Source organism: Streptopelia decaocto (genome assembly GCF_964273445.1).
Source record: "Streptopelia decaocto genome assembly, chromosome: 19".
Lineage (NCBI taxonomy): Eukaryota > Metazoa > Chordata > Aves > Columbiformes > Columbidae > Streptopelia > Streptopelia decaocto.
The window spans coordinates 3,622,218-3,647,057 of NC_138674.1; the positions used below are offsets into that span (position 1 = coordinate 3,622,218).

The window sequence follows — 24,840 nt, forward strand, 5'->3', positions numbered from 1 at the left end:
TTGCATTAATGCAGCTTTCACTTCTGCAAAGACCTTAACGAATTTCTGCCATTCGTGACCTCTCCTCAACTGCCAATATACACTTTTTTTCCTTTCCAATCTGTAAGAAGCCTTAAAATAATAACATTACTGTACTTCCCCAAGTCTGGATTGCTCTACCCCAAAGCAGCTTGGGGATACTTGGTCACAAAGCGTCACAAGCAGCTCCCTGAACCCGCACTCGACCTCCGCGTGTCGGGGACTGATAAAGGGAGATGGCCCGAAAGATAACTGCTGGCTCTGCTAAGAGAGAAGCTGGAGACTTTGGGGTCCCGAGATAACCCCCACCCCGCCGTGAGCAGAGACAGGAACCGGGGCTCGGCTGCGGCCGCAACGTTTCCTGTTTTACATTCGAGAGAAAGAGCGAGAGCAGCAAAATGAGGTGGTTGGCAAGACGATGGCAGTTGGAGCGTGTCCGTGCCCGATAACCCCCCGCTCACCCAGAGACAAGGGGTAGGACGGGACCCCTGGGGGCAGGTAAGTGCCCACAGCACCGGGGTCGGCAAAGGATGGAGGGGAGTGGAGGCTGCTGCACTAAAAGCAGCAGTATGCACCTTTTTTCCTCGTTTTTCACCCCACTTTCAGCCTACGTGATTGACATTGGGAGGCTGGAACATGAACCAACAAGACGCGCTTATTTTTTCTCATTTCCCTTGAAGCAAGAAGTGTAACAGCTTGGAAAGCAAAGATAAAGGACATGTTTGTTAATTAGAGAGGGTAATTTGGGGTAACAGGAGGAAACAGAGTATTAGCTTGTCGAGAAGGCCTCAACAGTTTGCTCAGCGTGGGGTGAGTATTTTCTTATTGGACTGTGTATTTCTTTAAGTCTTACTTTGCTTTAAAGCGCATTTTTGGTTAACTGAGGTGGGAGAGGGGCTGAGCTGGTCCTGATGGGAGTTACCGGGTGAGCAGGGACGGAGCAGCACATCTGACGGCCGGACTCACCGTGCAATTTCGCCATTTCTAAAATGAATAAAAACTAGTTGAAAAAAAGTCATTTAGAGACACTTCAGAAGCTATTCAAAAAAAGCGAATGCTCAAAAATTAATAAAAAGCTTTGACTACACCACAGCTAGCACAAAAACAATAAAAAGAATTACAAATAAGATTTTAAAGCAGACTAAAAAGCACTGAGGTATTATATATGTAAACAGGGTTTACTTGTTCCCATTTTTTTTTTCCATTAGACTCAACAACTTCCTAATTGCTTGAGATAGAAAGAGACCAATGAAGCTTTAGTGGTTTTGTTTGACACCGAAGAACATTTAACTTGAATTTTCAGACACTAAGAGTCTTATTTTTTCCCCTCTTTCCTACCTTAATGTGATTTACTATGAGAAAAGCCAACACCAGACCCAAGCTGATCCCCCCACCCCGGTGGGACAGGAGCCCTCTGAGCATCCTTCATGGATGTCCAGCCCCTTCGCTGCCGATGGGGCGAGGGGACAGGAGATGGGGACAAAGCTTTTGCTCCTCCATCACATGAGGACTCCAGAATCAGTGTCCGATACGTCACATTTATTTAAACTTAAAAATAATCAGTTTTTGCTCAAATCGTGTATTTTCCAGTGGTTACACCAGGACAGAGGACCCTGAAACAGACCGTCAGAGCTGCGCCCACCATGATCAACCAGCCCCGGAAGCGTCGGGGTGAGAGCTACGATGAGAAGTGCGAACGGCGGCACGAGATGCGGGAGAACCTGCGACGGCGGAACAACGTGACGACCTGTCGGCACCTCGGGAGGGGGCCAGAGGGGTCCCCGCAGAGCCCCCGGCACAGGGAGTTCCTGAGGAGGAGGAACCTGGCGAGCGATGCTGGGAGGACATGGCTGGGACAGGAGCCTGGAGGACACGTCCCCATGGGTCCCTCCTCGCAGGTGGAGCCTGGAGCGCCCATCCTGCCGCAGGTAACACAGCCCCCAAAGTGCAGCTCGCTGCTCTGACCCACTGAAGCATCCACAGCCCGTCCACAACAGCATCAGTCAAAAAACAAGAACGCACCAACAAAAAAGTCCATTTCCTGACAAAGCACCAATGTTGTCGCCTCCCTTCTGGAGTGCTCCTCTCCCAAACCCTGAACCAGAGGGAGATTTTTCCACCATTCTTCTAAGTACAACCCCACGTCCCAGCTTTTGCACTTACACAAATTATTTTTACCCTTGAAAAGTGAGCTCTAAATGCCTGGCTTCCCTCCGCCACCTTCACTGTCAGCAGGAAGGGTGCAGGAATTAGGAGACTCCCTGGTACTCGTTACAGCAATCCAGAGGAGTCGCTGCCTTGAATAACATCTATATAGAAAGATGCAATGAAAACACCCCAATCCCAGAGCCAAACAGGTTTCCTTCTAAATTTATATCTCGTGCAAAAATAACAATTCCCTGCGTACGTTGCGAGTTCATCCTAGGGGCTTCACAAACCTACGTGAGCAAAGACAGTCAAACATGAGATGATTTCCAGGCACGCACGCCCACAAGATCCCTTTGCAGAGCAATTACCTCCCACTGCTGTTTGTTTCGCTGGCTTTAATCACCTGCTAGACAGCAGGAATCTGGAACAAGCATTTACACGTACCCGGCCCATGCACGGTGCCTTCCCCTGCCTGCTCTTGCAGGGGTAACAAGGTGTCCCCAAGCCAGCAGGTTTCCCCACAGAGCTCTGGAGCTGCTGCAGCCAAAGCAGCAGATCCTCACGGATTCGTCATGGTTTCTTGGCATCTCCTTGATGCTCTTCAGCCAGTCACTGTGGGGACAAAACCTGACTCGGCCACAGCCCCTTCCCCTCCGTTCCTCCCAGCCTGGTTTGGAAAGATGCTGACCTGAGCTGCCTCTCATTCCAGCACCCCCGGAGCTGCCCCACGTTCCCCCTGGCACGCTCCCCACTCGGCCTCAGCACCCCCCTCAGCATTTCGGCAGAAGCCATCCCCAGGCGAGGAGCCTCCGTGAACACCCAAGGTAGGTGAGGGATGCTGGGGTTTCCCAGCACAACAGTGTCCGCGGCATTTCCCTCCCATCTCCAAGTCCCCACCGAGTGATTTGGGGTGTGAACCAGCAGCTCCCCTCTAAGCTGAGCTCCTGTACCAAGTCTGAGCTCCTGCTGCAAACTGTTAAGAATATTTTTCCTGTGGAGCGATAAACCAGGCACTTTCTCAAGCCATGGGTCTGCTGAGCAGATGCTCTGCCCTACAGAAGAACCTACAAGTGATGCCACCTCCGAGACACCCAAGGGGGACACGCAGACAGAACGTCCCAGGCCCTGGGACTCTGGGATCATTCACATCCCTTCCCTTTGCTTTCACAGGAACACAGACCCTTACAAACCCCAGCACAGGAGTGAAAGACTCGAGCCAGCAGACAGAGTAAGATGGTCCCATCCTTCCACCCCGGGCTGCAAATCCCAATACCTGGGGGGCAGCGGCTTCCGACGCTCGAACCCAAATGCATTTCACCTCAGCACAAGCTCTCACTGTAAAAATCCCCAAACTCTGTTGGGGCTGCTTCAGACACCCGCAGTAACACGCTTTCCTTTTTATTTCAGTTGTGGAATAGCAGTTTTAAATAAGGTAAGAGAAGCATTAAAACTAGCCTTGAACTCCTGCAAATGTCAACAGTCTCTACAATTTCTAAGAGGGACACTGACTGGTGCTAAATTTTTATAGTTTCAATGCAATAACGCTGCTTCTATAGGAAAGTACTTCTGTCCCATCTACCATTCTCATTCAGTGTCTGCCCTGATTTGATACACTACATGGCAAAGATGCCAGAACTCCAAGGCTCTAAGAAAATATTTTCACTTCCCTGGAAAAAAAAAAAACAGAGGAACCCCAGCAGGCTCCGCTCACCACCCAGGAATAGGCTGTTAAATTGTTTTACTGCAAAATATTTGGATTTTGTAGCTAGTTCATAAAATATTTATAGGACCAAACCAGTCCTATCCATGTTAAACATTTGCCCTTTCCCTTTCAGGAAATGCTACAGCTATCCAACTACCTGAAGGTAGGTACCGAATATTCTGCGTACCCACCTGGGAAGCAGGTCTTCCATTGGTATGGCAACACTTGAAAAATTATAATGATTAAATAAAGAGGGGTTATATACTCCATTTGAACGTGGCCAAGAAGGCGTACAGCTAAGGCACTGAACCCAAAGACCTGTCTGAAACCCAGGAGCCCTGACCCTACATGGGACATGGGCTGTGCCCAAGGGCTCCAGGGGGTCCCCACCAGCTCCGGGGGGTCCCCACCAGCTCCAGGGCGTCCCCGCTGCCCGGTCCCCCCTCTCCCCACAGGAGGCCCTGCACCGCGAGCTGCTGCTCAAGCAGAAGATGGTGATTTTGCAAGAGCTTTTCTCCACGTTGCTGCAAGCGTCAGAAAAATCCTGGCAGGTACCAACTTGCTGCGCTGGGGTTTGTGTCTCGGTGGGACGGGGTTTGTGTGCAAAAAGCAAGGACATCCCACGGGTCTCTTTCTCAGCGCTAAGCTCTGGATTTGATGCTTTCCAAACCTAGAGATGTTACAGACCCAGCAGACAAGACATCGTGCAGACCCATTCACTTGCCTGTCCTTGCTGTCACCTTTCTTTTTAGGGAGGGTTGAACACAAAGTTTGGGGGTCGCTTTGCTTTAAGTTTTTCCCCCTTTGTGCCCCAAAAGATTGTTACAAAATGTACTTCACTTTCAGATCGACAGGAAGTATAAAACCCTTTTCTTCAGTAAGATTTTGGGTTTTTTTTTATGCTTCCCTTTCCCACTTTTTCCTAAATAAAAAGCAAGCAGAAGCATGTTAGGGAGGGGGAAATAAATAGAATAAACCCAAAGAACCACCTTCCACCAACTTTCGTTTCTTAATCAAAACAAGTTTAAAATATTTTGAACAGACTTTTTCCCCCAAAAATAAAAATTTGAAGTGCACCAAACTGCTGCACCCAAGCGCTGGCAAACACTTTGTACAGTGGGGAAACATGGACTGTTGCTTAATCTGGGAACATAATGGCTAAAAAAACCCCACCTGGCACAAAAAGCTTTTGTCCGAGCTCCTGCTGGGACCCCATTTCCCTTTGGGGACATGTTCTGGGCCCAAAAACAGCTCAGAGAACCCAACATACGATGCTCCGACACATCTGCTTGGCCTTGTATGTTCTGTGAATCGTGACCCTGCATGGAGCCGTTTCCCCACAGCTCCAACAAACCCCCCGGCAGCACTGACCCAGGGCCCATTTTACTGGCAGCAAGATGTAAAATTAAGGCGATGCATTCTATGTGACATATAAAGTGGTTTATATAGGATTATTAAGTCAAATATTCATTTCCAGTTCATCGTGCCTTTAAAAAAACAAGCGGTTTGAAACTTCTCTTGGGGCAGAAAAGTGAGCAATTGGGCGAGAGGGTGTAAAAAAACTTGTGCTTGATGTTCTGTGGTTGGAAACTTCCGCCTTCGCTCGCTTTTTCAAATATAATATGAGCAGGAAAAAACAGCCTGAGCCACTCTGCAGGAAGTAACCATGAAACCTCAGATTAGCAACAGGTGGGTGCACTTTGCTTCTCGCTGGCTCTGCCGAGAAACAGAGACTTTGCTGCTGCCTCTTGTGTCCAGATTAATTATTAATTAGCTCACCACCGGCACTGGAGCCAACAGGGCAAACAAGGGAGATGCTTGGGGAGGTGGGCTGGGGCAAGGGGCTGCTCTGGAAGGATGGACATTACATATATATATATATATATTTATATATTAAAAATACAGTCCTATACCATAACGCTGTGCCATGGAAACTGATGGCTGGTTGCCCATTTCCATGCCAAACGCTTGTTGCAGCAGCTTTTTAATCCTTTCTAATATTTTGGGTTTCAAAGAAACGCTATTGCATGCGCATAAATGACAGGGCAGTAACTGCCGAAACGGCCAGAGTCATTGTTGAGATGCTGCTCGTACCTGTGGGTGCTTGTGGTTTGATGGAGCGAGTGACACTCTGAAGGAGGACGGGGTGTCATTAAACTGAATGGATAAAGCGTTTGGTTCCTTCCCCCTCCCATTATTTTACTCCCAGGTTAGAGAGACCTTCCTACCACAGGTCTGTACCTTAAATCCCCATCTGTTGTAAAACTCGATCCAAAACCACTGCCAGATGAAAGAAGCTAAGCAAGTCTCGGTTATTTAATTATTAAGATTAATTAATTGTAAGCTGTTTTCTTAAAGAAGAAAATTGCTACTTTCATAATTTTCCCCCTTCCTGACCTCTGAAGTTGAGCCTGACTTTTGGAAATATCTTGCAGCTCTGCAGAGTTTAAGCTCCTGTCATTTCCAGTGTATTACTACTATAAGGACTTACTTTTCCAGCACAAGCATCATGTTTGGGCAAAGTAAAAGCCTTCCAGAAGCAGCATTTTTTATTATTTCTTCAAACCATGCTATTTAGAATGAGTAAGGAAAGCAGTAGAGACTTCATCAATCACAGCACAACCAAAACACTACAGCTGTCAGGCAAAACCAGTTTAAAGCACTTACCCAGCACTTAAATGACAGCGCTAGAGAAATGCAGAAGGGTTTGAGAGGGGTTTTGGAGCTGCCCATTCAGGTAACCTCAGGTGTCTGAAGAAGAGGGCTAAAGGGGATTAAAATCCAGTATTTAAGTATTTGCAAGAGCGGGCATTTTTTGAGCATGTTTGCCCTAATCCCTTCCCTGCCTGGGGATGATAATGGTGGTGGATATCAGCCTTTTTTTAAATTATTATTATTTTTAATTAGTCCTTTTCACATAGATAATTTTCAAAACAAGGGCTTGACCATGATTTGCTCACACAACATCTCTGGTCCTCCCACATCTGTGCACATCCTCACCCCTCGCTGCCATTCTGTTCTAACAGCCCCAACAGAGAAGCTTCTTCCATCTAGGGAAATCTCTCTACTCTTTGTTATTTTGCCAGTTTCCAAGCTGCATCTCCATGAAAGGAGTTTGCCGGCACATTTCTGCTCTGAAGCGTAGGAAGGGCCGGGCGCCCCGTTACCTTGTACTTTGCACAGTCATTTACAGCTGAGCACAACGGCCACGGCAGCACCGCCCTCCAACCTGAGCCTTCGCAGATAACAGAACTAAATAAACCGCAGAATATTTCACATGTAAAAACGCTTTTTAGAACTCCACCTACTTTCTAAGAGGATAGAGCCTTTGGTTCTTTGTACCGACAACTGAACTGGGAAGATTTGAGTCTTTTGGACTGTAAACTTCTGGGCGAATTTAACCAGCGCTAAGACATGGGAGAATCGGTTTTGCTGGGGTCTAACAGCTATTCCTGTAACACCAAGGAGTTACTTTTTCAGACGCTTGACTTCAAACAGCAGTAAGCAGAGGGGATGGCAGCATTCTCAGTGTTGGTGGTGGAAAAACAGCCTACGTGAACTCTTCGCTAGAATTTTATCCGAATTTGCATGCAATCTGGTTTCACAAACCTTAAGCAGCCTGACTAACACCGAGAGGACATTATAATAAGGAAAATGAATCATCCCTGTTGCCCTCTATCCCCCTGCCCAACTGCCAGATGTTGCAACTCAAGACCCAACCTATTTCCTAAGGGAATGAGCAAGACCAGACTTTAGCGCCACTCTGAGCTTTAGGCGAGGATCAGGGCTCTGTTTCAGCCAGACCCATCCAGACTTGCCCCAAACCCCCTTGCTCTTCACTTCTCATCTCGCAGAACAGCCCCAGGAGGGTTTTTCAATGCATACAAGTTTTACTTCCTCCACATGCCACTTATTCTGAGATCGTGAAGGCTTATTTGAGCTCTAAGCATTGAAAACACTTAGACTCAATTTACCTACAATATTACAGATGAATGGAGAAAGCAAATTAAAACACAAGCTAAGAAAACACTGGGGGCATAGTGTATAGTTCATGATTCCACACATCACTTCAATTGTGTTTTATTTTCTCTCCCCAGGGTCAGCTGAATGAAGATAAACTGAAGTGTAAATTAAGAGCACTTGAAAATCAACTGCAGGCTTGCACCCAGGTAACATCTGATTCACTGAGAAACAAACACAGGTGAAGAAAGGCATGAAAACAAGACACTCAACCATGTAATAAGGTTGGGTCTCAGTTTCTAGAGCAATCTGATTAGATATGGATCTAAGAAGGATTTTTCCTCTTTGCTGAAGCAATGCTTCACAGCAAACTAGCAGTAGCATTCACACACTCTGGATTTGCTAATATTCAGGTTTAGCAAGACTAGGAATATGTCAGCCAAGACCCTTCAAGCACTCTAATTCTTCCTTTAAAGAGTTACTCAAAGGAGTGTGTGAAGAAGATCCTGGTGGAGATGGAGGACCAGAAACAGACCTACGAGCAGAAGGCAAAAGAGGCTCTTCAGAAGATGCTGGAGGACAAACTCCAAGCAGAGCAGCAGCTGCAAAACTCTCAGGTAAGCAACAAGGTTTACACCTGGCTTTGCTTTAATCTAGTTCTACTGCAACAAATAGCCCCCCCATTTCAAGGAAAGGTGATGACTGGCTCACCATTAGTAACAAATATGCAAAAATTACCACTTTTTTAGCTACTGAGCCAAGTCCAAAGCAGCTTGGTGGCAACCTGTGCTCATTTTGTGAGCCACACATCAGGTTATTAAAAGCTGCACACAGCTGCAGAAATATACTGTTGTTTAATAGTTTTAAGCATGATCCCTTCTCCTCCACTGTCCCTTCTCTGCACACACACACATCCAGGGCACGAGGTCTCCAGGAATTGCTCTTATGTGAGAACAGATTTTCCCCAAGAGATATCCTGCGCTTCAAACCAAATTTCTATGTGGTGTTTTCAGAACAATCAATAAATTGTATCCCAAAGATTACCAGCTTTCTAAATCCTCCCAGCAGCAGAGGCTCTCAGGTTCCCCAGCAAACCCTCTGTCCATCAGATGGCATCAGACCCACACGGGTGACGGTAACCCAGGGGCAGGAGGAGCCAGCGCTGCCCCTGCTGATGCCAATGACTGTGGATGTTGTTCAGGACTCCCAGCCGTGGGTCACAGCCCAGCCGTGGGTCTTTGCTCCCTTCCCTAGAGAAGCCTGGCAGCCACCAGAGAGGACCTCACCTTCTGGAAAGAGCACTACACCACACTCAAAGCCGAACTGACCAAAGTGACCACGGCACACACCGAGCTCCAAAACAGCTTCCACGTCTTGCAAAGCGAACTGCAGGTACGTTAGTTCCCTGCAGGAACAGCATCTGCGTTTGCATTTTCTGATTTGCAAGCAGGGAAGCCCCCAGGTTGAGATCACAGAATCCCAGCATCTTCAGCATCTTGGTGGCTGCGCTGGACTCTCTCCAGCAGTTCCCTGTCCTGCTGGAACTGAGGGGCCACAACTGGACACAAGATTCCAGGTGTGGTCTCCCCAGGGCAGAGCAGAGGGGCAGGAGAACCTCTCTGACCTACTGACCACCCCCTTCTAACCCACCCCAGGTCCCATTGGCTTCCTGGCCACAAGGGCCCAGTGCTGGCTCATGGTCACCCTGCTGTCCCCAGGACCCCCAGGTCCCTTTCCCCTACGCTGCTCTCTAATAGGTCATTCCCCAACTGATACTGGAACCTGGGGTTGTTCCTGCCCAGATTCAAGACTCTACACTTGCCCTTGTTACGTTTCATTAAATTTCTCTGTGCCCAGCTCTCCAGCCTGTCCAGGTCTCTGATGGCAGCACAGCTTCCAGTGTCACCACTCCTCCCAGCTTGGTGTCATCAGCAAACCTGCTGATAGTAAACAATATATACTAAAAAAAACACCCTTGGATGAAGCACATCAGCAACCCAGCCCTCAGCTCAGGGATGCCTTTGGTCACCTGAAAGTCATCCATGCTACATGCTCACGGTGTGGGTCCAGGGCTGAGCTGATGCCAGGGCTTTGTCTCACCCCAGCAAACGTCGGCGCAGAAGGAGCAGCTCGAGCGAGCCCTGGGCGTCCTGCAGAGCGAGCACACGGCGCTGCGGCAGCGAGCCAGCGCCCTGCGGGACGACAACCACCTCAAGGCTGAGCACATCAGCACCATCGAAGGTACCGCAGGCAGGGTCTGTCCTCCGAGTGAATGGAGGATATAGGGAAAATACTCTTAAAACACTGGTCTTTAAAGCCAAGTCCAGGCGCATGCAAAGGGCTAACTCTGCACACCTCAGCTCGCCCGAAAAACCTCTGGTTTCCAAAGGGCTCCTGAAGTCATTTCCAACTAGATTAAAGGACCTTAGAGAAGTGACTTTTCTAGAAGAAAGTATGGAATGGGAGACCAGAAAAACACCCCAAAACCAATGAGTCCTCAGCTTTGATGAGGACTTCTACAGCCTTGTCAGACCTGAGCACAGCGACACAGAGCAACACCTGTTAGTATTGGATATTACCCGTGTATAAATACATGGTAATAGTGTCTCAAAGTACCAGTTCAGACAGAGAAAAACAGCTCACACATACTTCAAATGGTTATTTTAAAACACAATTAAGGAAGAGTAAACAGGCAGCAATTCTATTTTCCCAACAGGTCTCACACAAACAGCTTTGAAATAAAACAGTAACTTAATAGAATGTAAGGCGCACTAGAAAAAGCTGCCAGAACTGAAAGGGAAATTCACAGCCAAAAATCACATCCCTCTGGAGAAGAAAGTTCAGTGTAGCCAACAATATCCACTCCACACACATGGAGAACGGGAAAGTTGCCATCCTTGCAGAACAATACACAGAGATTTACATCAATCTTGATTTTTCTTCTACTGCCATTTCAGATAAATTGCAGAAAGAACAAAACCAGAAGGTAATGCTGGAAGCGACAATCAGCCATTTGCACAGTGAGTAACACAAAATCATGCAAAGTAAGAGACCTGTATTCGTGCTGTGGACAATAACAGTGGCTTTTTGCATTCGCAGAGTTGATACAGAGCCAGACTGAGGAAGGGAAGACCCAGGCGGTGTCCGTGCAAAGGCAAGGTCAGCAAACTCTGTAACTCCCACCTAGCGCTCCTCTCACTGGACACAGGAACGTTAGACCTGGCTCTAGAAGTCTACCTTCATTTAGAATAAAGAATTATTTTAAAGCTGCATAAAACGAGTTACTATATATCACTAGTTGACATTAAAACATAAGTGTATTTATGATGGCAAACACTTTAAGAAAATAAATGGATTTCATTGCAAACGCTACTTCAGTGGCTATGCCATTTTTTTTTTTTTCCAAACAAAATACATTCCAGTTTATAATTGCAATTACAGCTTTTAATTCTCCTTCCCCTCCATTTCTGGGAACTACTTAGAAATAGTCCTCTAAAGACAATTAACTTGTAGCTACAGCAGAGAAAGGCCTGTGATAACCAACTCAGCTCCTGTGTCCTCTGCTGTGCACGTAGCAAATATTACCTTTAAACTGTGCTGAGTAAACAAGATGTAAAGCAAACTGAAAGCCCAGATCTGTTTCTCATCAGAAGCCTGTTTTCTAGACCAGGTTTTCACCACGCAGACCCCACCTCTCACCCCTGCCAAGGAAAAACAAAACGCTCTGCTAGAGCACCCCGAGGAGGAGGAGGGAGAAGAAAGGCTGAAGGATGAGATGCAGAAAAGGACATCCCAGCTCACAGCAAAGGAGAAGGAGGTGAGGAAATCACCCAATTGCAGCTGGGACACAGTTCTCTGCTGGGGACAGAGCTGCTGGTGTTGATGCTCCAGCACAACACAATGCACCAAAGCTGCTGGCAGTAACCCCAGCTCAGTATCTCCTGCAATTATTATCTCTGCTGAAATTTTTTACTGACACCAGCCTCACCTAAACCCCCAATGCAACATATACATTCCATACAAACCTGCTTCTGCTACACAGACAGTCCCAGTTTTGTAAAGTGCAATCACAGCAACTGGGAGCAGCTGGGGGACTCAGCTGCTCCCCACTGATGGCTCTTCCACAACTGCCAATGTCCTGCCCGTACCTGGGTTTCACTCTGCGTGGCCGTTCAGGAAAAAAGGTGCTCCCTGGGTTTTGGGACAACCAAGGTGCCTGTCCCATGTGTGTCGTGCCTTGGAGGGTTTAAAGGACTTCTGCAATTGCTCTAGCAGGCAGTGAAATGCATGTTGAATTTCAGAATGAGAGGCAAACCTTGCCATGAGTTTGCACTCCGTGTCGTCTTCCTGACATGTACGCTTCTACAGCCATAAAAATAAGAACTGCTTCTTTGTGCCATGTGAAAGAGGGCAGCAAAGCCAAGAGGGTCACGGGTTGGTAACATCGCCTCTGTTGCCACATTCCCAGTAACGCTGCGATCTGCTCTGTCTCCTATAGGTACATATGGACGTACAGGTAGCAGAAGTGACGATCCCCCGTCGCTGCGGCCCCCGTACAGGGGCCAAGCGCTGCAGCCGCTGCGGGAGCTTGGCCACCCTGGGTGCGTACGGGAGCAAGGGGATCCCTCCTGCTAACGGCCCCTCGCTCTGCTTGCAGTGCACGGAGCTGCGCTCGGAGCTGGAGGCGCTGAGCGAGGAATATCGCTCCTGCCTGACCAGGCTGCGCCAGTGCCGGGATGAGCTCAACCACTTCCAGAGCGAGCAGGCAAAGGTGGGAGGTGTTTCCTTGCCCCGATTCCCAGGGCTTGCAGACCAGCCTGGGAAAAATTCTCCCATTTATTTGTGTAGCATGGAAAGACGGATGACATGCTTGCTAGGGATGCAATGAGAAGTTTCTTCTCCCCATCGGTTTCGCTTCTCCTTGCAGAGACGGCGCGGTCCCTGGATCCCTCTCCTGGTGGTGGTGATAGCAATGGCCATAGCCACCTTCCTCGCGAGTTACACACCATGAAGGACCTTCTCAATGACCAACTTCACCACAGGAACTGACTTCTGCCTCACCAACAGCGATGTGCCCTCGCCGCAGCGCATCTTCTGCTGTTCCGTACTTATCTGTTTGGTTCATGTACTGGGCTGGTCTCATGCCAGACAAACTCCCATGGCTCAAATAAACACCAGGAGATCCCCCACCCCTTCTCTTGGCTGCTTTGGTTTGATGGTTGCTCTGTCCGGTGGCTGAGAGGACTACACAATTCTCTTCATTTATTTATTGCCTCCCAAAACGGGAGGTGTTTGACCCTGGACCATCTCTACTGGTACCTGACAAAGAAGCCCAGTTCAGGGAGGCGTTTTAGCACAGTCCCCTCATGCGCTGCCTGTCCTGAGCATTTTCCCAGCTCCTGAGTCACATCTGCTTCCCTCTCACTGCCAGCACAACATTAATTCAGAGACAGGGGGGTTGAGCCCGTTCTGGAGCTGCACTGTGCAGGTTTTGTGGTAGCACTTGCTCCTCGTTCAAACACAGGCTCAGCTCCAAGGCAGTGCAAGACACCACCTTGCACGAGTAGTAAATATTATATGAAGCCTACAATAAACTTCACAAATTCAAAATACTGTGGTGTTCGATTTTTTTTATTAATCCTCAGCTGTTTGCAGCAAGTAAATATCCCCTGACTTTCCAGGGCATACTTCGCAGTCAGGATGGAGGCTGCGGAGCAGCTGTGAGTAGGCACATCCACACAGTGGTCTTCTGGGGATTAAACATGTTTGATTTGCAACTTGCCTACAAGGTCGGGGGCCTGAGATTGTCACGACTCAACCTTTAGTGCCCAGGGTCTCTGTGGGCTGCACACATGGGAACTGCATCTCTTGCTTAGGTCCCTGATGCAAGCAAGAAATAGGTGAAAAGGTCTGAGTTTGTTCGTTTTACAAGGCAACCGCTGGAAGAGACACCACCTCGCTCGAAATGCAGAGATCGACAAAGTCACTCTGTGCACCGAAGGCCTCCTTCAGCTCACGGCGCCAGGCGTCCAGCGCCTCCCCCAGCTCCGCGCACAGGCTCTCCGGGATGCTGAAGGAGTAGATCCGGACCCTGAGCCCGTCCTTAATCCTGGGGCAGGACGCCTGGGCCGTGAACACCCTCAGCGGCGTGAGCGCCAGGCAGTTCTCGGCACCGTCCTCCATGGAGAAGGTGTAGGCCGCCGGGTAGCCCAGCAGCACCCCCACGATGGTGCAGAGGTTCCAGCCTGCGGGGACAACCTCGCTGGAGGACACCGGGCCGGTGGCCTCGGCGGCCCCCAAGTGGGCAAGGAGGGCGGCGAGGTGGCCCCTGATGGGCTCGGCCTCCGCCGGCCCGCAGAGCGCCGGGCGCTGCCGCCCCGCCGACACGTCCACGAAGGGCGCGGGGCGGGCGCGCAGCACGGCCGCCAGCCTGCGCTGGGCCAGCCGCGGCTGCAGCAGCACGGCCGAGCCCGCCACGTCCAGCAAGTGCAGGCGGCCCGGGGCCAGCCCGGCCTCCCCGAGCCGGGCCAGGTACCGCCGCAGCTCGGCGGGGCCCGCCGCGCCGCAGTCGTACAGCAGGCCCGGCTTCAGCCCCGCCGCCACCGCCAGCACCTCTCCGGCCAGCTGCAGGGCACGGCCCGCCGGGAACCGCCACCGCCGCCCGGCCCCCAGCTCCTCCCGCGCCGCCGCCACCAGCGCCGGCGCCGACACGGCGCTGCCCGCCGGGCCCTCCACCCGCGGCCCGGCCGCTGGGCCCATGGCCGCGCTGCCTTAAACCACCGCCGGGCCCAGCGCTTCCGGGTCGGCCCCGGCGCTGGCGTGGGTGGGAGCCCGGGGCGGGGCGCTGGGGACCTGCCCGGGAAGGCCGCTCCGCCCCGGCCGCGGCCCAGGCCCGGATGGAGCGGCCTGGCCAGGCGGGGCCGGGCCCGGGCGGGGCGGCAGCTGCCGTCACAGCATCACAGGATGTTGGGGAATGGAAGGGACCTCGAAAGATCACCCAGTGCAATGCCCCTGCCAGTCCATCACCCTCAGCACAGAGCCAGCTCGCAGCTTCCAGAGCGTGCTTTCAGCTTTTGAGGGTGTGCAAGAGTTCTTTATTGTAAATATGTGTGCATGTTTTGCGTGTGTACACATATATACAGAAAAGCAGGCTGGAAGAAGTGTCAGCCTCCCAGCTTGCAGCTACAAGACCAGTTAAAAGAGAGAAATACACAAGGTGATATTCTCCAGGCGGTTTTAATAAAGCAGATATTTTTTTCTCCCCTCTAATGATCAGGTATTTATATACAATGTATCAATAGCAGATTAAAAAAAAATATTACAGAATTGAAAATCTGATCTATACATATCAGTCACTTAAGCAAACAGCAGAAAACAGTGAAGCAGCTGGAGGTATTCCTGTAATCCCCTCCGTTTTGCACCACTTCCAAAACAAAAGACTGATGAAATTGAACAAAGATGACCAGATTTACAGACTTTATTCGGATTTAAGGCAAGGCACACTCGTTAAGAAAGACTTTTTTATATGTACAACGTAAGCCGGGGGCACGGCGGAGCGAGCGTCACTGTGCGGGCAGCGGCTGCGCCATGTGCATGGCGGGGGCCGGCATGGGCCACCCCTCCTGGTGGTTCTGCAGCAGCCGGTACAGCTGCTTCAGGTGAGCCACGATGTTGTCCTTGATGTCGGGCGTCGAGATCTGGAGGCGCACGCTGCCGCTGTCAAAGGAGCGCGTGAAGTCGCCGGAAAACATCTCATAGATCATCCGGGCCACGACTGGGATGACCTGTTCGAGAAAGAAGCCGGTTCTTTTAGCCTAATGGTCACACAGCACGCAACTGTTGTTTCGCAGCAATCCCCCTGGCCTGGGTGCAGGGGGTGGTTTCCACTGAAACCCAAAGTGTGCGCATAGATCAGTGCCACTCAGCACACGTAGCGTTTGTGTTTGCTGTGACAAAACCCACCAGCCCTGTGGGTGTTTCCCGGGGTCAGTAACCATGAGAGAGAAGAACAAGTCTCTGGCACCCGTGGGCATCAACCCAGAGCCAACGCACCAGCCCCAGCAAGGCCAGCACATGGCACTTTCAGAGCCTCAGCTCCTACCTGAACCACGATGAGCTTCCTCTCCCTGGGTTTTCCGTCAGGCCATTCTTCTCCAAAACAGAAGTAGATCTCATATGGTGGCTGTTTCTCAATTTGTCCTTTCTGATGGGCAATCAGCTCTAGGAAGGAAAGCAGAATGCTGTGGGGTTATCTGTCTTTCGTTTAGAAACACCTCATTAATCATCCCAGGTCTCACCTTCACAGTTCTTTGCCAGAGCTGCCTCTTACATTTACAGCTTATTTCTTGCACCCAGAAGAGCTTTCTTTAAAAGCAAGGCCCACCAGTGCTTTTTGGAGCACTAAATGCTCACTAAATGTTCACTTTCTTGTGATGCAAACCTGCTCCGTGGTCCACTGAAGTCAGGGAGGTGCTGGCCCCTACACGGGCTCCACACAGAAGCAAATTAACTGATGCATTTAGGCTGATCCTCAGTGCAGACCACCCTTTCTAGAAGTGCCCAGACCAGTATCCAAAGCTATTTCCCAGAAGCAGAAGCTACCTACCGCTTAGGAATGTCTCCAGGCAGAAGAGTTTGACTTTCTTCTGCCTCTCAATCAAATTTGGTGTGGTGGAGGAAGGCGCGCAGGGACCAGACCAGTACACCTTGCACTGGCAGAGCCGGACGGCGTAGATGGCATGGCCACTGACCTCCAGGATCAGTCCCCTGTCCATAACATCTAGCAGCCGACTGGTGAAGATCTTCTGCCTTTCGTTGGTGATTTGCTCAGTTCCTGGAAACTTGACTTGCTCCAAACTGATGGGCCCAAAGAGCTCTTCCTGGTCTGGCATGGGACCCAGCTCTCCATAGAACAGTCTGCATCCCTGCGGGTTGCTAACAGTTGTCGTCGCTCCAGTCTCCTTTCCTCGATATTCAAACTTGATTTCTAGGTCTGTCACTGAGAGAGAAACTGTCAGTATGGCTTTTCATGGACCTTTGCATCGGCAGCAGAGACACACCACGCAATCCACGCTACAGTCACGGGGGTGTTTAATCTCTACACAGTTCTCCACGCTAACAAGCAAACAGCCACAGAAAAATAGTCAAAGCACTTTTTTTTAAGAGTACGATGAGAGAAGCACTACAAATCCATATACATACTTGGCAGAGAGCTGATCCAGAGCTCCGGGCTGCTGAAGAAGTCATGCTGCAGTGCGGTTGGTGGCATTTCCATATCCAGAGGTTCATTCTTTGGCCACACAGCTTCAGAGCTACAGTTTTCTGCACTGGCTGGAGCCATTGGAGAATCTACAGAAAGGAAACAATTCTTCAGTAAACCAAGATTTTATTTCAAGCATGTACCAATTTACAAGCAAATACCTTCACTAATACATTAGTCTATGCCACCAACCATTGATATTGAGAAATGGAAATGTCTCTTGAATAGGGACATGCTGAGACTGATTCAATTCTTCCTCCTCTTCATCATCAAGATCATTATCCTTTTCATCCCAGGGAGCTGAGCCAGTGGAACCTGCGAACAAGCACATCCTTGTGGGCAGTTGATCAGTGTGAAACTGCAATGCATTTCTTGAAAAAACAATGTAATCTTCATGTTGCCTTTGCACAATGTTGGAAATTGGTGTATTTTCTGAATATAAGTTTAAAAAAAAAGGAAAACTCTGAACTGTACAACATAGTATTTTCAGTTTAATATATAAATCTAGAAAGATAAGGATACAGAGAAACTATTGCCAACATTGGACTGTTTAGCAAACATGCAACTGCGTACAGCTTTACTAATTTTAGTACAGGTACACTATGGTTCAAAGTCCACTTAGTTTAAGTACAGCCGGGTTTACACATGGCAGCTGCTTTCTGCTGCGCACAAAGGCAGCTTGAGAGTTAATGCCGCGGAGGGAAAGGAACTGGCTTTGGACAAATGCCTGCTCAGTAACCAGCCCTGTATCAGCAAAGCCCTCACCTGGATTAATGATTGATCCCTGGGACTGCGGGATATCGCACACTTCATAAATTTTAATAGGATTCATAGGCACCTCCTTGGTGCCATCGTACATCAAATTAAATTCCCGGCTTTTGTTGAGAGCACATCGGAGCTGGGCTTTCCACTTTGCAGGGTCTGGCTCATCGACTCCTTCCTGGTACTTTCCCGTTTCCACAGCCCAAGCCTGGGGACAAAGTACATTGTGCTCAGTCCAGCCCTTTCAGCTGAGCAGCTTTTATCAGAAATCAAACTTCCAAACAAATTCACTTTAAAATCCTTCTCTTGCAGAAGTGTTAACTACAGCTCTTCTGATAACAGCAACGGAAATTCCTGGTTTAATAGCTTTTCCCATTAAAAGAAGGGGAAGGAAAAAAAAAAGATGTAAATCCAGATTTCCAAAACCCATTAGTAATTCTGAACATACATCTTCAGACAAGTTAAGAAAGTATAAATTGTACAGGACTGTGCACTGAGTTTTTCCAGGTGTCTCAGGTTCAACATCAAAGTCATTTTTGCCAGCGAGCCGTACCCTGCATAGGAGGAATGGACTTGGTTACGAAGGAGTAGAAGAGCAGCCACAGACACACAAGTGCTCCTCTCCTTCTCTCACCCCAAAATCAGACTATCAGTCCAAGATCCCTCCAAAGCAGCAGTCAGAAATTCCTCAAAGGAGAGTAAGACTTATAATTAATGCCTTGGGATAACAATATTAGGGACGGCAGCAACGAGTATTGGAAGTTTGTGGTGGACCTCTTAAGATTTAGGTAACAGTATTTAATGGTTTGCTGCTAAGAACAGTCCAGTTACCACATCCTAAACCTAGTAGATGAAGCAAATAGCAGCAATCTTCCATGCAATCAGACATTACCAGGTCTTTGGTGGTCAGAAAGGGTTAAAGAACTCAACGCCGTTTCAGGCAGTGCCAAGCCTGGCATCCAGGTGCACAAAGTGGCTTTTCTGAGGTCAAAGAAACAGGACAAAATGTGCCTGGAAACAGCTCCTGAGATACCTATCCAGCTCCTGGGCCAACAATTCAGCCCTTTGTCTCTGTCTAAGAGCCGTGGATATAGCGGAGCTCCCTCCTCCCTCACCTTGAAGATGGTGTTCTCCTCCTCGTGCTGCGGGCTGTGCCGAGTCGCGTGTTTCCAGGGGATCTGAAACCGCTTGGCCTCGCGGTTGAGCCAGATGAGCCCGGGGTACATCCCGCTGTCCACCTGCGCCACCAGCCACGGCTTCAAGCGAACTCTTCGCGGGTGTAACGCCATTGTCTGCAAAAGACAGGGGTGATAGAGGACCAGATAGAGTTAGTTCAGACTCATATGCTTAAAAAAATATTCATGCAAAAGGACCCTACGCTGTCTTACTATCTGTTACGTTACTGCGCATGGAAACCACTAATTCAGATTCAGCTTAATGACTCTTCTGCCAGGAGGAGTTACAAACTCATCACGAAGCAGGTACCACGATTTTTACAAGAACAACCCACTATTAAATATTCCAGTAAGCACAGACGGCGCGTTATTTGTGTTAACTGAGGGCGAGCCCAAATCACACCTGAGCTGTAAATGCTGCGCAGGAGAAAAAGCCACAAACAAGCCACAGCAAGAAGAGGCAGCAGAATTTCAAAAGCCTCTGTGGACGCCTCAGCGAAGGGGCCAATCTCACCTAGTTCTTCCTCAGTCGTGTCAGATCCAGGAGGAGAAAAACTAGCGTGTGCCAAATCAGAGGCTTTTGCCCCAGTTGAGCTAAAGGTGGAAGCATCAGGCTGAAGTGGCAGGGAACGTTTTACTAGAGACAGACGTTCCTCTTGTAAGTAATTTCATGACTTTTTCCTGGATGTGTATAATCATTCGCAAACACCACTGACCTGTAATAACCAGGATGTTTATCCAGAAGGACATGAACTGCAAGTCTGCCTGCACTCGTGCTAAAAATCAAGTGATGTTGACTTAACGTTTAGGGGTTTTTTTGAAAAACAATGCTATAGTTAAGTGATCAAAGCTGGGTTTGGTTAAGTGGCCCTGCGTTGCTACTACATTTGCAGCCAACCAACAATATTTTTCTTGTGCAGAAGTCAAACGAACAAAATTAGTGACTGTCGCTCTGCAAGAAGAGGCAACATTTGGTATCTTTAGATTTTGGGAGGGGACTTTTAAACTAGATGTGTGCTTAGAAGGTGTATTTTCCATATTCATTTGTAAATCTTGAAACAGATGTGGGAAACTACAAATATTCCCATGAATAAAGCAGTTACAGGATAAGTAAAACCTTTGCCATAAGCCCTAAATCCTGCTGCAGGAATTACAAAATGTGTCTAGTAGCAGAGATGGAGAAGATATAAAATCCTATCCAAGAACTAGTCTAGGAACAGGTTTTATTTGTTCAAATACCCCTACAGATGCAAGTGTTCACACAAAATTAATCTGAGCACAACTTTATCTGTTAAGCAAAGAAAATGTTCAGATTCAATTGCAAATCATCTTTAAATGCTAGTTTGAAAATGTGCTTCGTCAAGGACGTGGGTACATCAGCAGACTGCTTCCCAGGAGCTGCGCAGGATCAGATAGCAATCAAAGTCATTTCAGTGCTTTTGAAACTGCTGTATTAGTTATCCATGACAAAAATGCTATCAGAATTAAACCTCCAGTAGTGTGTTTGCAAAGACACAAAGTCCAGGTTAATCCTGAACTTAGAAATGAGGCCAAAAGCTGGTATTGATTTCCCTTGCAAAGAAAAAAGAATTACTTATCATTCTAACAAAAAAAATCCTAACTAAAGCTTGTCTCTACAACCTCTTCAATACTTTACAAGCAGCCTCCACTGCTTCTAATAACATATGCTGTGCACGCACACATTTGCAAGACCAGGAATCAATTCAAAGCAGGGAGAAAAATTCCTGCCTCTCCCAAACCAAATCTATTTGGTCACACGGAGGGTGAGCTGGCACCGCTCTACGAGGTTTGAATAGTCCCTCGGATCCCAGACAGCGTCTGTCAACACGCAACATTACAATGCTTTATGACCTTTTATCGCCAATGACTTGTTGACACAATAACCGAGAGCAAATCAACTTGAATCCCGTTGCTGGGCTCAGACGGTGTGTCAGCCTCTTGCAGCCTTCAGTGGGGTCCAGTAACACCGCTCCGAGAGCTGAGTGAGCTCAGGGAATGTCTTCATGCTATTAATTGAATTTCCAAGGCTCGGCCCTCACTCAAGACTCCTTGGCCCACGTACTTGGGAATCCTCCAGTTTGCTTTATTCCACTCATACTGGCTGGCGCAGAGGGGTAATTAGCACATCCCTGTGCTGCTAATGCATCTCAGGTCAGCGATACAATTATTCCCTGTACTATCATTATGTCGCACACTTTTCCTTGGAGGGAAGACATTCACCCCAACGACTCAAGCAAATTCAGGAACGAGCAGACACTTCTCCCGCGGCCGCAGGTGAGTGACCAAGGTCAGGGACAGCCCCGGTTGGCCGCGGTGACTCTCGGGGCTCCGGCGCAGTGCCAGCCAGCGTGACAACACACAGCACACCAGGAAGCCGCCACCTGAAAGCCCGTCCCAGCCTCACTGCACAGATGCTTTCCCCTCTCCGCCTGCACACCCAAGTGTATTTATTCCGTGCTCCCGCTCCACCCCGCTCACGAAGCCTCTAAAGAAAGAAGGGATCTCTTCCAGGTTCATTGCTGCCATACCATGGACCTCATTCCTTGCTCATTACCTTTCTTTGATTACATTATCCTGTACTTCATGGATTTGTATTCATTTTTTTCGAAGACAAGCAGCTCAGACCTTAACACTAGCATTCCCACAAAGGCTGAACTTTCATCCGAGTGTCCAACACTTTACCACCTCCCTACACTAGGAACCTATAGCTCCCGTGTTTCTGAGACCTATACGTCACTTTTCTCTCCACACATCACTTTCCTCGCAGCCACCCGGAGGGCAAGCGACGCACCTTGAGCACAATTAACTCTTACAATCCACACTCCTTGCGCCCCAATCTGGTAACCCCATCCGTGCCTGGACAGCCTATTATCTGGGTTGTTACAGATAATTTGGGTTCTCAGGGTGGTAACAACAGCTGTTGGTGACCAGAGCGGCGGGGCAAATATTACCCTTGCCCTAACTCTAGGCCTCGCTTTACGCCAACTTGAAAGACGTAGCCTAGGGCTAATGCAGCACAAGCAACGGGAGCAGGAGGGGAAGGGAGCAATAAATAGACATTTTCAGCGGGATTTACCCTCCCGCCCGCCTTCGGAGCCGGGCGACCCCCCCGCCCCGCCGCCTCCCTTCCAACCCGGGACGAGCCGCTCCTGCCGGTCCCACCGCCCCGCTGCCCCCGCCGTGTTCTCCCGTTCCAACCGCCCCCCCCGGTCACGCCACGGGAGCCCCACACGGAACGAGGTTCCACGCAGGGCGCGGTTCACATCGCGACCCCCCCTTCGCCTCGCTCCGCGCATCAACTCACCCCGTTCCGGCGAGCGGGGAAGCGGCTCCGCGCCCGCGGGGGGCTCTGGGCCGCCCCGCGGGGCCCCCCACGCGTGGGCGCAGCGGCGGGGCGGGCCGGGAACGGGCGAGGGGAGCGCGGCCGCGCCGGGGACTCGGCGGCCGCTCCGCCCTCACCTGCCCAGGTGCGCCGGGCGCAGCCGCGCCGCCCGCTCCGCCCCCGGCCGCGGGGGTGGGCGCCGCTCCGCGCCCGCGGGAGCTCCGCGGGTCCGGCCCCCGCCTCCCGCTCCGGGCTCAGGGGCGAGCGGACCATCCGCGGCCCCGGCGTCTCACCACATTTCTTGTTTTGGCTTTTCCGTGGAATATTTGGGAAAGAAAACAAAATCGAAAGTTCTGGGGAGTTTTGTTTGTTGTCACTGTTCAAAGCATATTTAGCCCAGGCGATCCTCAGCGCAGAATAAAGACCCAACTTAAAGTCAGCTATGAGGAACGTGAAGCCACGGGCAGGCAAATTTGCTGTGTTTTTTGGTTTTTTTTTTTCGTTTTCTGTTTTGTTTTTTCTGAAAAGCTTAAATATGATCCTTTTCCCCCAGCTCCATCCCCACTCGCACACCTACCTCTGGCTCCGGCGCATCCCCCTCCGGCCCGGCCGCAGTTTTCCACCCTGATCTCCGCCAGCCTCGCGTTTCGTTGCTTTTCCTCGTAGGTGGAGAATCGTGACTCAGTGGTGAATCTTGGTTTCAAGAGATCACACAATACTTTACTATTCAGTTTCAGTGAACCACAGAAGGAAAATAGTGGGAATTTCCCTTCTCCTTCCCATCATGAACGCTTTGGATAGTGCTGAACCCTGATTTTGGAAAGGCTCGCTCACATCCAAAGTGCAGTCCTGTGCCAAAACTTTGGAACTATGCAAAATTTTAAGATCTTTACACACAGAGTAAAGTTAATTTACACACAGAACAGTTAATTCTGCATTTTTTTTCTTGGAAAGTTTGCCTTGTATGATAAATACTTTAGGCTTCGTTCATCACACAAATGTAGCCACTGAGAGGTAACATTTAGTAGGAGTTCATCAGCACATAGAAAAAACTTTCCGGCAATAAAAAAAAAGACAATAAATGACACTCAAATGCTAGTGGGCTTTTTTTTTGTGGATTAGGACTGCAGTGGTAGATTTTACATGTGATTGGTTTGTTGTACCTGACCATTTTTGACATGCAAAACAAGGGACAGTTGTTCCTGTAATAATACCATCAACCATGTTGTCAATCCTGCCCTATAAAACGGTCTGGCCAATTTGGTGAGCAACTGGGAAGGGATGCACAGAGACACTGGGCTGAACTCCCAGCCCAAGCATGAGGGATCTTTGATCTCTTCTCAAACGAGCCAGTGCAAAAGCTGCCGTTCATCCTCCCTGCATTCCTCCTGTCCGCGTGTCCATCCTGCCTGGCAATTTAAGGATTCTTCGGGTTTGCCTTCCTTCCTCGCCCTGGGAGCAGCCCTGGGCTGAGCTTTGCTCTTTCTAGGCCCCACTGCGAGGACACTTGAGCTCGCCCAACCCACGAGAGGGGTCTGAGCTAGTTAAAATAATGGAGCGACGCAGCAAAACGACCAGGCAAGGGCTGCTCCAGCGTGGGCGAAGGATTTAGCTTTGCCTCCAGTTTCATTGAAGCTGGTCCTCTCCCGCACCCTGTGCCTTTGTTACAGCCTCTGCTGCCTTCGCCGAGCGGTAACTCAGATGCCAAACACATGAGTCTTCCCAGCCCTCTGCAGGATTATTATTTTTAACCCCCCTTGAGTTTCTACCAGCCTCGGCTGAAGCGTGTGGCAACACGTTGAGCTAGTGAACGGACGGGAAATAAGCTGTCTTTTTCCATGCTCTTGGCTGGGAAACTGCAACTTTGGAGCTGTATAGGTGATAATCTAGGGACAGCTCTTCAGGCAGGACACGTAACCAGGTGGGGTTTTTTGCAACTAATCATCCAAAGTGTTCACTCTGACATGAAATATAAAGCATCGATCCCAACCCTTCGGGGTGCCAAATAGCACCAACCTCTTGATGACAGTATTTTTCAGAAATCATTCTTTTTAGTTCTCACTGATTATACTTACCTCTTCCTCCATCGTTTTTCTCAAACCAAATGAAGAAACCCTTTGACTGATAAACTGTACTTCATTAAGCAACATTCTACTGGCCAAGAGACAGCAGCTTGTTTGGTACAGTCTGCAGAGAAGACGCTTTGGACAATGAGAATATAAGCAGAGGAATTTTCATACCAGGAGCTATGGGGTTTAATTTATTTCAGTGCCAAATTAACACCAGTACTTTTATCACCATGATTGCACGTCATGATACCTGTAATAGCACCAGCTCGGCTTTGTAACGCAGGTCTCTTGGAGTCCTTTGTTCCCTGCTGGAAAAGATCGGAGTCATCAAAACAAAAGGGAACCATTTTCTCTCCTGGGAACGGATCACCAAGTTCCCATAAGGCAAAACAAAATTATGCGAT

The 24,840-nt window shown here is 49.3% G+C and overlaps 3 protein-coding genes across 8 annotated transcripts; 1 reads left to right on the plus strand and 2 right to left on the minus strand.

Annotated features, from left to right (window-relative positions):
- The first annotated feature begins 125 nt into the window (after window positions 1-125).
- TRAF3IP3 (TRAF3 interacting protein 3) lies at window positions 126-13,417 on the plus strand. 5 transcript variants are annotated; one of them, XM_082069144.1, is made up of 17 exons: window positions 133-516; window positions 625-828; window positions 1,609-1,946; window positions 2,876-2,990; window positions 3,337-3,394; window positions 3,574-3,598; window positions 4,002-4,031; window positions 4,324-4,419; window positions 7,966-8,037; window positions 8,305-8,445; window positions 9,083-9,220; window positions 9,934-10,069; window positions 10,786-10,848; window positions 10,928-10,987; window positions 11,494-11,645; window positions 12,327-12,599; window positions 12,756-13,412. In XM_082069144.1, exons 3-17 carry the CDS (start codon window positions 1,662-1,664, stop codon window positions 12,837-12,839), a joined length of 1,728 nt encoding a protein of 575 aa, XP_081925270.1. In that variant the 5' UTR covers window positions 133-516; window positions 625-828; window positions 1,609-1,661; the 3' UTR covers window positions 12,840-13,412. The 5 variants fall into 5 exon arrangements, with proteins under 5 accessions (XP_081925271.1, XP_081925270.1, XP_081925269.1 ...); XM_082069146.1 differs by lacking the exon at window positions 625-828 and having other exon boundaries at window positions 137-516; window positions 12,327-12,344; window positions 12,486-12,599; window positions 12,756-13,411; XM_082069143.1 differs by lacking the exon at window positions 625-828 and having other exon boundaries at window positions 134-516.
- Window positions 13,418-13,447: 30 nt separating this feature from the next.
- On the minus strand, window positions 13,448-14,624 carry LOC309447988 (UPF0739 protein C1orf74 homolog). The gene has a single exon (XM_082069148.1). It carries the CDS (start codon window positions 14,585-14,587, stop codon window positions 13,754-13,756), a length of 834 nt encoding a protein of 277 aa, XP_081925274.1. The 5' UTR covers window positions 14,588-14,624; the 3' UTR covers window positions 13,448-13,753.
- A 487-nt stretch (window positions 14,625-15,111) lies between these two features.
- On the minus strand, window positions 15,112-23,014 carry IRF6 (interferon regulatory factor 6). Of its 2 annotated transcripts, none has more exons than XM_082068936.1 (8): window positions 22,945-23,014; window positions 18,965-19,141; window positions 17,853-18,057; window positions 17,280-17,402; window positions 17,030-17,176; window positions 16,434-16,826; window positions 15,930-16,048; window positions 15,112-15,612 (listed from the first exon to the last, which is right to left on the minus strand). In XM_082068936.1, exons 2-8 carry the CDS (start codon window positions 19,136-19,138, stop codon window positions 15,391-15,393), a joined length of 1,383 nt encoding a protein of 460 aa, XP_081925062.1. In that variant the 5' UTR covers window positions 19,139-19,141; window positions 22,945-23,014; the 3' UTR covers window positions 15,112-15,390. The 2 variants fall into 2 exon arrangements, with proteins under 2 accessions (XP_081925062.1, XP_081925063.1); XM_082068937.1 differs by lacking the exon at window positions 22,945-23,014 and adding an exon at window positions 22,350-22,380.
- Between the last annotated feature and the right edge of the window lie 1,826 nt (window positions 23,015-24,840).

What these genes read in the sequence shown, in the direction of transcription:
- TRAF3IP3 (XM_082069144.1), top strand. Translation starts at nt 1,662, where the DNA reads ATGATCAACCAGCCCCGGAAGCGTCGGGGTGAGAGCTACGATGAGAAG. An exon ending in CGTCAGAAAAATCCTGGCAG is followed by an intron (nt 4,420 to 7,965) that starts GTACCAACTTGC and finishes TTCTCTCCCCAG; the next exon opens with GGTCAGCTGAATGAAGATAA. An exon ending in GACAATCAGCCATTTGCACA is followed by an intron (nt 10,849 to 10,927) that starts GTGAGTAACACA and finishes TTGCATTCGCAG; the next exon opens with AGTTGATACAGAGCCAGACT.
- LOC309447988 (XM_082069148.1), bottom strand. Translation starts at nt 14,587, where the DNA reads ATGGGCCCAGCGGCCGGGCCGCGGGTGGAGGGCCCGGCGGGCAGCGCC.
- IRF6 (XM_082068936.1), bottom strand. Translation starts at nt 19,138, where the DNA reads ATGGCGTTACACCCGCGAAGAGTTCGCTTGAAGCCGTGGCTGGTGGCG. An exon ending in GGGATCAATCATTAATCCAG is followed by an intron (nt 17,403 to 17,852) that starts GTGAGGGCTTTG and finishes GCTTGTTCGCAG; the next exon opens with GTTCCACTGGCTCAGCTCCC. An exon ending in CTGGATCAGCTCTCTGCCAA is followed by an intron (nt 16,827 to 17,029) that starts GTATGTATATGG and finishes TTTCTCTCTCAG; the next exon opens with TGACAGACCTAGAAATCAAG.